This window comes from Cololabis saira, chromosome 6 (assembly GCF_033807715.1).
Source record: "Cololabis saira isolate AMF1-May2022 chromosome 6, fColSai1.1, whole genome shotgun sequence".
NCBI classification, from domain to species: Eukaryota; Metazoa; Chordata; class Actinopteri; order Beloniformes; family Belonidae; genus Cololabis; species Cololabis saira.
The window spans coordinates 4928472-4940782 of record NC_084592.1 but is presented as its reverse complement, the minus strand read 5'-3'; the positions used below and the strand labels follow the sequence as shown (position 1 = coordinate 4940782).

The 12311-nt window shown below is 39.6% G+C and overlaps 1 protein-coding gene across 3 annotated transcripts in view; it reads right to left on the bottom strand.

Annotated features, from left to right (window-relative positions):
- Positions 1-12311, bottom strand: part of ints6 (integrator complex subunit 6) — a 41194-nt gene that overhangs the window by 1858 nt on the left and 27025 nt on the right. Inside the window, exons 10-18 of one of the 3 annotated variants that reach the window (XM_061723067.1) lie at positions 12017-12111; positions 11811-11921; positions 9182-9400; positions 7888-8014; positions 7658-7800; positions 6947-7133; positions 3882-4244; positions 2762-2835; positions 1036-2676 (exon numbers count right to left, since the gene is read on the bottom strand). In XM_061723067.1, the coding sequence (XP_061579051.1) occupies positions 2605-2676; positions 2762-2835; positions 3882-4244; positions 6947-7133; positions 7658-7800; positions 7888-8014; positions 9182-9400; positions 11811-11921; positions 12017-12111 (1391 nt within the window). In that variant the 3' untranslated portion in view covers positions 1036-2604. The other 2 variants (XR_009782780.1, XM_061723065.1) reach the window with 2 other exon arrangements.

Below are 12311 nucleotides of genomic sequence, written 5' to 3'. Positions count from 1 at the left end.
CTTGGCAGAGAGGAAACGACAACAAAGCCAAGATTTAACACTAAAAACACTTTCTTTAATTACAAAATCTAAACATTTAGATGCATTTATACTAGGGCTCGATTCAAATGTCAAGAACCGATTCCGATTCTTAAGATTCAGAATAGATTATCAAGATTTGATTCGATTCAATTCCAATATTGATTTGGGTTAGTGTTATTAAAACTGTTTCTTGAGTTGTTGCATGAATTATGTGACTGTAGTTCTGCAACATATGAATACTAGTATTATATTGATATTCAACAGCAAGTATTGGCAACTAATGATGCTGTAAGGACCAATCACCTCCCAGAATGCTGATAGAACTGCAAATAGACCGAAAATGGAAAAAATTTAAAAGGTTTCTATTTCTGTTTTTAATTTTTGAGAATTTGGTTTCTAGCATTTATGCAAATGTAACCCCAAGACAGTATATCAAGTAATGAAATATAGACAATTTATGCAATTATAACTGAAAACATTAATGTTTTCATACCTTTAAACATATTTAAAGGCAAAAACATAGAACTAGTTATTCTCTTGTCCAACAAAACATTCCTTTTTTGGGCATAAACAAAAAAATACCAGAAGTTGTAATGTAATGATGAAAAAAAAAAAGAAAAAGATCTTTAGACATGAGAATCGATTTTTAGGAATTAATATGAGAATCGATTTAGAATGGGAAAATTGATTTTTTCAACACAGGCCTGATTTAGAGCATGTTTTTTTTAAATGTAATATGTAGTATGTAATAAATTAGATTGAACGTTCTCATCAAGACTGGGCAGAGACAGCTCAGCTGAGCAGAACCTGTTGGTTTAAGCGCCAGCAGCAGCTGGTTCTGTTTACAGCTTGCTGGAGAAGCAGCAGAGTAATCAGAGTACTGGGACATCACATCTTTGTACCTGGCGGCCTCTTTGATGATGTTCTGCAGGAAGATGAGCCGCGTGTCCAGCGTGCCCTGGATCTGCTTCAGGAGGTGGAAGATCTTGTCGTAGTCTGAGCAGGAAGAGCAGAGAACGAGATCAGTGGAGCAGCCAGGACACCCACGGTCCTTTCATTAACAACTACAGCTCAGCAGAAACATCCTGATTATTACTGAAAATAATCATCAACTTCAAACTGGAAAGTGGTTAAAACATTTCAGATCAACCTTAAAACATTCAATACTTCGGGATGTTTTCCTTCAATCATTTGATATTACTTGTTTATTGTTAGTAGGTCGGTTAACAGAAGCCCGGTTGATAATAATATGCAGTTGCAAGGTTTTATTGACACATTGCAAATTATTGGAGTATTTGAGGCATAGACAGTAAAGCTTGAACATTTGTGTAATATTTTATACCCATATATACGGCCCTTTTGAATCAATCTTGAGCAATAATAGATGTGGCAATTAAAACATTATCTGAGTTGAATTGTAGTATAATAAAAGTTAGGGCAGCCACTAACCATCTTGTCAATTAATATAACAATTTCTCTTTTATAAATTAATCCTATGATGAATTTTATCCACTTTTTGATACATATTTCTGTTCAATGCCAATAAATACATTTTATCATTCTCACAATTTCTTACTTTTGAAAGAAATCATTGGGTTTATTCAGAATAATCTCCATAAATCTTAAAGCAGCGCAACGTAACTTTCAGCTTTTCTGGGTTTGGCGGCATCTTTTGGACAAAAGCGGTAGTGCTGTTTCCCATGAGCACCAGCGCGTACTGCCGGAAAACTCCTGTCCCGTCGCGTGCATTTGTTTTGATAGTGAATGAAGACGGGACGCTTTTCTGTTTCACCAAGTGAACAGACGGAACGCAAAAAAAAAGATGTTAAACTGCTGGAAAGGAACTGGAATTTACGGGGATACCTTAAACAAGGAAGCCAGGGAGCGGTATATGGAGAAATAATGATTAACGGTCTGGATTCATATGAAATCACTACTGAAGAATGGAGCTCCTCGTCGGAGCGCCACTCTTTAGAAAGATTTACTGCCGCAGTTCTGCAGAACCACCGTCTCCGGCTACCTTGTTTAGGAGTGTTTGGCAGCTGCTTTGGTAAATGTTTGACTCGCCGTGTGTTTCAATAAATTTGTATAATAGTACAACATACAGTGCATGTTTTGTATTACTCTTACTTCTCTTTTCTTTTTTTTTGACTGCTATATTATGGTGAAGAGGCTCCGAGGCGTGAGCAATATTTTTGTTTTCCTCGTGTGATTATTTTTTTCCTCTGCAGCTACAAATAAGAGTTAATATTTTTTCCTCAACAAACTAGTTGTATCTGAAGATTGGGGTTAATCGCACCGCAGAGAGCTGGCCAGCAACTGCGTTTAGCTGGCGAAGTGGGGAATAAAACCCGTGTTTTGATCCGCCCCGGTCTGTGTGAGTGTTTGTGGTTTACTGTGTGGAACGTTATGGTTGTAGTTACAGCCGCGATCCAACCGAGCCGATTACTTTTTCACTCTTTTACTTTGTTATGTCAGATACTTGGTCTCCGTGGTTCTGCCTCCGAGCAGGAAAGCGGTGAAAAGTTAAACCATTAGGATCTTTTCCCCACGTCTGTTATGTGGAGCTGCTGCAGCCACAACTCAGCAACGGGTTACCAGCTTCTGCTGAGCTCTGCGCTCCACGCCCCGCCCATTTTCGTCTCGACTGCGAATCTGGGAAGGAGGGGGAAGTGACGTATGCCGTAAAGCAGTCAAAGCCGTAAAAATGTGTAGTTTTTTAGTGTGGAAGGGTTCCTACCATGCTCCTCAAAGTTACATAGTGCCAGTGAAGGCGATACAGACCCCTCAGACCATGACAGAGGTTCATTAAACCTGTTGGAAGTTGATGTACCATCACAATAATGATGATGAAATATTACATTAAGCTGGAAAAGTTACATAGTGCCGTTTTAAATAACTTATTCAAAGCCCAAAAGGTGCAAACACTGTTTAAGACATCACTTTGTGTAAAAGTCCTAACATAAATTCTGCCCAAAGTTGTGAGTCTGAATGGTTTTCCATCACAAGCGTTAATCACTGCACAATTCACGTTGAATATATAATTTTTTTAATCTTAACTGACCTTTTACCAGCACAAACAGGGATGTATATTTGCCAACTGTTATATTGACAAAAATTCTCAAAACTAGCAAAATAGTCAAAAATAAAGCTTCTTGGGGCGCTTTCTTTTTTTCTAGTTTTTCCAATTTTATTTTATTTCTTTTGGGGCAAATATTGTCTATTGCAGTTTCTTTTTTTTTTTTTTTAAACTTTATAATATATTATTGTAATATGTTACTATTTTATATATGTATGTATGTATGTATGTATGTATGTATGTATGTATGTATATATATATATATATATATATATATATATATATATATATATATATATATATATATATATATATATATATATATATATATATATATATATATATATATATATATATATATATATATATATTTGTGTTTGGGTGTTTTGTGGGGTTACAAAAAAAGAAAAGATATTTTATATTGTACTCTACTGTGAGCAATGCTGTACAGGATTTCTTTTTGAATAAACAAATCTTTTAAGAATACTTTTTATTTTTGATACTTAAAAAAGAGTGTAACCGTTATCATATCTGCAGGTGTGTTTGGGACCCATCTTGTTGCTTTTAGAAAGAAATGGACAAAACCAGAAAAGCCAAGTGAGAGCTTGCAACAGTATCATCCCCCTGCAACGGCGTGTAATAAATACAAAAGCCTCCTCTGAAGTGGTGAAGCTTCACCTGACTGAGCGTCAGATGTAGGAACCACGTGCATCAATCCCAACCCCTGCTTATAAACTGCTGTGTCTATTACTCCACCCCACGGTCATGTTTGAATACATACGTCTGCCGGGTTTTCTGATCTCCTTGGTGATGAGCGCTCGCAGCTCGTTGTTCACCTTTGTTGTCTCTGTGTGAATGTGTTTCTTCAGCGCTGTGGGAGACAGGAAGCGTGTTGCCGGGTCCTCCAGCAGGACCATGTGGGGCCCGTCCTCTCCGCCCAGCGGGGGTTCACCTGGCCGGGGCGTCCCGTTCTGCTCCTCCTCCCCCGGGTCGTCACCCGTGTGGTTCTCCTGGGGGTCGGCGGGCCCCGACGGGTCATCCACCTCCAGATCACAGCTGCTGTCTGAGCTGTAGTGGTTCAGGTCCAGGTCCAGGTGGTTGATGATCAGCTCCGGCTCTGCTGCGTCATCGTTCATGTCCATGTCTGCAGGGAGGAGGTGCAAGAAACATCAGCATTGGTTTGGTTGATGAGGGAAACTTTCATCCTGTTTAGATGGCTCAATCTTAGAACATCTTAGAATAATGGAAACTTTCACTTTTTCTCACTGGGGAACCTTCAAGGCTTCTACGCCTTCAGAGAAGGCCTAAAAAAAAAAGAAATAATAATAAATATAATAATAATGATAATAATAATAAAGTATTCAATAACTTTTTTTATTTATTTCTATCTAATTTAATGTAATATATTTAACAGATTTTCTCATCTATGTTCTAAAATTAAGTTTACTGTCAAGTTCATGTCCTGAAAACCTGTTATCCAATCAGAATGGTCTGTATCTATTAGGGGTGTAACAATATATTGTGCCACAAAATTTCGTGATACAAAAACGTCACAATACGTGTCGTGGAGGTAACAAAGTGTATCGCGATATTGGGTTATTAATATTAATCTATTGTGTTGACTAGTAACGTGCATCCGAAAAAAGTCAAATCATACATGAGAGAAACTATTCAGTTTGTGGCAAAATATTTGTACTTGTATGAAACTGAAGATGCTTAATGCAAACCTGACATTTACTTTTAGTTCAGTTTGTGGAAAATGGTTGGCCTGGCTTTCTCTTTAAAACTTAAACAGTTATAAAGCATTACAAACTGTAACAATAGGGCTAAATAGGGCTAAATGGTTAAATGGCATTTGCACTTCATTGCAACTTTAAAAAATAGTCTTTGTATTACCAGCTTTGTGCAACTTTTGAATAGAGATGCAGCGATCGATCTGCAACTGGTCGGTATTGGCCCGATAATGCCCCGGTTTTGATCATAGATCGGAAAATAATACTTCAAAGCGGACCGATCAGTTTACAACAGTTTACAACAACAAACCGCCACAGGAAAGCTTAAGCTAGTAAGCTACACTTACTCTTTGTAAGCCGAGTCCAAGTCGTCTCTAAAGGGTGAAATATTGCACATTGCCTCAGCCTGCAATAAAACAGTCAATTCATGATACTTTCGCATCTCCTAATTTTTATACCTAATAATACAATGTCAGTGTTTTGTACATGAGACAACACTTGACGGATTTCACGCTGTGATCGGTGATCGCCAACATCAGGATCGGCAGATACTGATTTTGGAGATCCGTTATCGGCCCTAAAAATCCTGATCGGTGCATCTCTACTTTTGAAATTGTATTGTAGATTGATGATGATGTGAATGTATTTGTCAATGTGTGAATGATTTCATAGCGCTGTCCGTGGTGACGACGTGACCCTCGGTGTTTGTTTCTGCAGTGTCACTCTAACATTCTGGGTGACCTAATTTTATATTTCCAGATTTCGGCTTTAGAGTATGTTTATTTAATTTCAACTATGGAGCCTAAATGGTCTCCAGTTTTGCGAAGTTAATGTTGAGAATGTTTCTTGTTGCGGAGAATGTTATTGACGTCTATTTGTTTACATTCTTGTCATCGTAAATTAAATGTGCACTTCTTAAACCTCACTTCATTGTACAGTTGCTTTTTTCCGCGGTGTTTTCTTGTCTCTGTGATGAGGTGAAGGCCCAGCAGTCGTGCTCACGGTTCACCACTGCTTTTTCTAGAGAAATTCGATTTGTGAAAAATGACACTGCCGGTTTTGAGAAAACACATTTAGTTGAGACTACGCTGACCTTATTAAGGATGCACCAGTACTGAGAGTAACACTGAACATTTAGGCCCAGTCCCAATCCCCCCCTAGTCCTACTTTTCAGTCCTACCCCTAAATTTTGTGCGTTCCCGTGAGGGTAGTGGTGTCCCAATTCCTCTTTGCATGTAGGGCTAGTGGACATAACGAGGGCTAGTGGACATAACGAGGGCTAGTGTGTATGAATCTAGCCCTTCACAGCGAGGGATTTCAGATACTGACTCACCGACCGAGGGCTAGAGAAAATTCCCAGAATGCTTTTCGTCATCATTTGCAGACTGAATCAAACAAAAAAACATGGCGGACATTTCTAATTTTTTGTGAATAAAATGTATATTTTGAGTTAGTTTCTGCATAAAAATCTGTTTTGATTACATTTCTAGTGAGAAATATATATTTTACTTTCATAATATTCACTCAGTGAATGTACATAACATAACGAGTCTTTTTAGATCTCGCCAGAATAAAGGCTGATTTACGGTTCTGCGTTACACCAACGCAGAGCCTACGCCGTAGGCTCTGCGTTGGTGTAACGCGGAACCATAAATCAGCTCCCGAGCCGGCGGCTCTTCTCATCTCCGAAAACGTCGGAGCAAATTTCTTACCAGGCGTTATTTGGATAAACTGAGCCCAGGTTGGGGATCTTAACGGTTACTTTTATGCCTGAAAAAATATTAAAACTTAATAAAGTGGCATATTAACAGCGCTACAGCTGAAATTAAAACAGCTTTTATCTCTGGGCTTCCTGATATGGTGTGACGTTTGTGCAAACGTAACTACACAGTCGCTTACGTACCCGAACGTAAACCACGCAGTGACATAGCAAGTGGTGTCCCAATCCCTAAAGAACATTACAAGGGCCCTACCCAAGTGGCTTCATTTTTAGGGTGAAGTGGTAGTGGGTGAGGGCTAGTGGTAGAAAGTAGGGTGAAGTGGCCCTTAGAAGCTAATTGCATTAAAAGAATATGTGTGATGAAGTTTGTCTGTATTCTTGACTCATTCCTACCTGTTGAGGGGCGTGGGCTGGCAGGGGGGGTTACGGGGGGAGTGTAGGCCCGGCCCAGCCGCAGCAGAGGGGACATGCAGCGCCGCCTCTTGGGGCCTCCCCCCTGCATGTTGCTGCTGTCTCCGGGTCTTTTTCCCTTGTTCTGGGGACCAGTCACAAACTCGTCCGCCTCGTCGATCATCATGCCCTGCAAGCACAGTCCAAAAGTTACAGTTATAGCTTCACAAGCAACACTTTTCACATGCGTGTCTCTGCGGAGGCTGGATCTAGGTTGGGGTTGACATTACACTGCAAAAACTCTAAATCTTAACAAGAATATTTGTCTTATTTCTAGTTAAAATGTCTCATTTTTAGTCAAAAAATCTCATTACACTTAAATCAAGACAGAAAAATAACTTATTTGACAATTTTCACCTTTTTCAAGTACCGTACATTTTCACTTGAAATAAGTAGAAAAATCTGCCAGTGGGACAAGATTTATCTTCATTATAAGCAAAAAAATCTTGTTCCACTTACAGATTTTTTTAAAAACTTCTTTTAAGTGAAAATCTACTTGAAACAGGTGAAAATTGTTGTTTTTTTCCAATGATGAGTGTTGTTTTAAGTGTAATGAGATTTTTTTTGGACTAAAAATGAGACATTTTAACTAGAAATAAGACAAATATTCTTGTTAAGATTTTGAGTTTTTGTAGTGTAGTCGGTGAGAATTACCTTCTTGTCCAGTTTGAAGGGGTTACCGAACGTGTGCAAACGCTTGGGCTGTTCAGGATCTGCGTCTCGGAGAGGCTGGGGAGCAGCTTTGAGGAAGTCTTGGTAGTTTCCCATCTGGGCGATTGGCACGCTGTGGAGCTGGTCTGGACGGGAGACATAGAGAGTCAGATTGATGCAGCACATGTTTTGCATCCACTGTTAGAAACCAAACGTGTTGGATAATGACGTACCGGAGTCCTGCCCTCGGAGAGTGCAGACGCTGGTGTTAAGCAGGTTCCTCCTCATCCGGCTGAGCTGGTCCAGCAGATGGCTGCGCGGGACGTCGTAGGGATTCCTAAAGGTCTGGGGTTTCAGGCCCTGGGGAGGAAAACCATTTTCTTCTGTCAATTATCAGCGCATTTTGCCAGTGGGGTATGGACACATAAACCTTTGTTTTTGTTTTTTTAAATAATAAAGCACTCAAAGATTCAACATTTTATACAGGAAATATCTCAGATTTTTCTTTTTTTTTTGACAAACCAGATGATTGAGTGCATTTACATGGGAAGTTTAATTCCTCTTTAATGCAGAATTAAAATTAAATCAGATTTAAAATGATTAATTCAGAATGACCATTTTCATTCGGAATTAGAAAACCAGATTTTTACAAATTTTACAAACGTGGTTTCCAATCGACAAATGTTTTTCTGAATGGAGATTAGTGGAAAATTACATTTAAAAACCAAGACTTTGTGTGTAATGGTAGAATACTGACATGGTCATTTTTAGACTTAATTCCGAAGTAAGTGGCTGGTTTATTCTGATTTCAAATCCAAATAAAATAATTCCGTGATCATGTGTACACTCATTCCTCTTTAAATTAATTCCGGTCTCTCTTTCTGCTCGTTCCCTCGCCCGTCTGTCTCCATGACGCTTATATTCCGCGCTGGGCTTGTTTTCCAAACAAACGCTGCACTCTCTGCATTGGTCGCGTTTGGATGCAAGTGAGACTCGACGTACTTTGATGGTAATTCATTTCAAATGGACATGCTCTAGTCTTGTCCAGCGAACCATCTGGGCATTTTTTGACTTTTTGAAAGTGAACTAGCGGTTCAAAATTCACTTTTCATTCTCCATCTTTTAGTTCACCAGACTTTCCCTCCAGCTACGGGTGCCGTCGACGGCCAGAACTTATAGAATGCGCTTTTTTTCCTTTCCATCCTGCGCGTTAATCGCGCGATAAAAAAATTGTCAGCATTAAGAGGACGTTAGTGTGTGTATGTTTATGTGTATGTGTATATATGTGTATATATATATATATATATATATATATATATATATATATATATATATATATATATATATATATATATATATATATATATATATATATATATATATATATATAAAAAATAAATATACGTGACATATTAAAAAAATATATCATATGTATTTTATATCAAAAATGCACATATATATGCTTTAGGTTCTTACCATCATGGTATTAACCATTAATGTATGTGCAGACTACGGGAACAGCCGTACCTTGTTGAGCAGGGCCAGGTGGAAGCCCTGGAACTCTTTGGGGTTGAGCTCCAGCGGCAGGACCGGCGTGTCTCCCGTGAGCGTCTGCAGCTGCTGGATGAAGTCCCGGCGCTGGGCCAGAGAGATTCCTCCTCCCCTCCAGCGGACTTTGATACCCGGCTCCGGGGGAGGAGGCTTCTTACCAATCGAGGCGATCAGACGGTCGTACTCGATTTTTGTCTGGCAAAAAGGGGAAATTAGCTGTTACAACTACATACAGACGAGACTGCAACACTAAACATTTAAGCTCCCCAGTCAGAATTAAAAGCAGTAATAATACTCAGAGAAAGGACTCCCAAATACTAGTACTAGACCTGTGAGTGGAGGTAACTGATCATTAATGAGCTAATCCCCCCGCCCCCACACAACACAAAAATCCAGCAAAAATAAAGAACTAAATATAATTTATAAAAAGAGTTTTCACCTCCTTTCCTTTTCCAAATAAATAAATAAATAAATAAATAAATAAATAAATAGGTCAAATGGAAATCCAGATAGAACATCAATGGAAAGAGGGGGATTGATTCTCAGGCAAAAAAGAAATGGAAATTCAAAATAAATAAATAAAAATGAACACGGGCGACAAAAAGGTGTGTAGAAAGTTGTTGAGTGGCGACCAGATGGAGAGTGTTGGGTGTGATAATCCATGGGGATGTGGTCAATGAGTACGGTTTCCATTCTGCTATTTCTTTCTTGTATTTCCAGCTCATGGATAGTTTTCTTGGCGATAGTTAGGGCTACAAGGATTCATTTATTGTTTGAATTTGTCAGATTTATTGTTGATGAGTAAGCAAAGGGATGGTTTGATTATATATATCCATGTTATCATTATATGTTGTATTTTCTAAAAGATCAATAAAAATAAAAAATAAAAATAAAAAGCAGAGGGATGGAGATAAGGGGATGTGACAGTGACTTCGTGAGCTCAGACCAGCAGCACCAAGCTGCGTGGATGGAAGTGGCTGGTTGTTTTCTGGTGCAGTTGGTACATATTTCAGATGAGAATCCCATTTTAAACATTTTCTGTCCTGTGTAGTGTGTCCTGTGAAGTATCTTGTATTGTATTAACTGTAGGTTTGCGTTTTTTGTCATGAGATACATGTTTTGACAGATTCGATTCCAGAAGTTGGCATCAGCAGTAATTGATAGGTTCTGTTTCCATTTTATTGTGTGTTTTTTCTGAATGTGAGGTCATTCTGTATATTTTGGAGAGAAGCTTTTTTGTTGATTTAATGTTAATTCAATCTGAGCATGATGAGGGGAAGATTCGGGTTACTGGTTTGTATTAGGGGTGCAACGGTTCAGGTAGCTCATGGTTCGGTTTCGGTTTTTGGGCCACGGTTTCGGTCCAGTTTCAGTTTGTGTTATGTACATAAAGAGAGCTTTTTTTCCAAAATTATCCGTTTATTTCTCTTTTCACTTTTCAAAATGTAAATTACTATAATTCTTTATAGTCGACAGTCTCTTAATCTTGACAACTCAGTACAGTAAGTACAGTATACTAAATACGTAAGGGATAATGCCCGACAAGGTGTACATTATCATAAACATATGGACGACGCGGGGGCGTGAACCGTCCGACGGGAAGCGGAGGACGTTTCCCTCCGTGAAAATATTGTAAATTATTATAATTATTACAATATTACAAAATATTGTAGCTTGATCCTGATATGGGAGAGTTACAAAGTGGGGAGATCAGCCTGAATTCTCTCGTCTCTCTGCCTGTCACTGGAATGCATGTGATGTCATGAAGGAGATGGTGGTGGCGGAGGGAGGGGGGGGCTCAACCCCGAGGTTTCTTCAGGTGTTTTAATTTAATTGTTGGGGGAGTTTGCCCGAGACGTTAGAGTTGGAGTCTGCCTTTGTTTATGACTGTAAAGCTGTTCGTTTCCTTCCTGTAAATAAACTGGCCCGATCAGAGCCGTCTCCGCCTGCTCAGTGTAACGTTTCCCTCACCAGGCAGAGACTCTGATCTTCCACTAGCCGGTCTCAAGCAATGATTACAGAAGCTGTAAAAGCTCTGTAACTATTTTCACTCCATCGTCGTCGTAACCAACAGCGAAACCGAAATGATGCCACACCAGAGATTTGAATGAAGCCGGTGCTTCTTCAAACTTTTTTCTCTCAACTCCCCCGGTTGTGCTCGCCATGACTCTGTTTTCCGTGTCTGTTGTGTGTGAGGGCGGAGTGGGCGGAGCTACAACACTGACTACGACTCGCGAGGAGCGCCTTTCTGCAGCGGCTGACAGGCACACAAAAACGCGGATTGTAAAGCATTAATGCAAAATTAATGGCAAAACCGAAGATCCGTGGCACACAAGGGCGTATTGAACCGTGGAGGGCGAACCGAACGGTTCAGTTTTATACAGAGAACCGTTGCATCCCTAGTTTGTATGTCAAATGAAGCTTGAATTGCTGATTGCAGATTGATGAAGTTGTAAGTATTCAAGAATTGATTACTCCTGATGCCAAACTTGTGGACCAGGTGAGTGAATGAGACTAGTGTGTTATTCTGAATGATGTGCTGGAAGTGGGTGATCCCTTTTTTTGACCATGTGTGTAGGTGAACTGGTTTCTCCCAGTAACGCACCTGCTGGCTGAGCTTCTTCAGGTAGGAGACCACGCTGTAGCTCAGACCGTACTCCATGTTGTCAGCCAGCAGGTTCGGTGCTCCCATGATCCTCAGAGCTTTTCTCAGGGACTGTACGGGGAAAACAAGACGTTATAGTTCGTTTATGAGCTCTGTCACTTAATGAAATAAAAAGATGGCTGAAGTTTTAGGCTGAGTCTACTGACCCCGATGTAATAGGGAGGCATCGTCTTCAGGTAGTTCTCAAAGGACTGCCGCCATTTGATGGTTGGCTTGAACTTGTGCACTTTGATCAAGTCGTCTGCAGCATTGTAAAGGTGACACGCATCAAAGGAACGTTCATCTGTGACATGTGCTTATCGAGCAAATGCTTGAAAACCTCCTGTGACTAAATGCTGTTATGCAAAAGCTAAATCATATTAAACCTGTTCCCTCTGACAGTGAATTAAATTACAGAAATGTTTATGTCTATGCTGATCCATTTAACTTTTATTTGCTAGA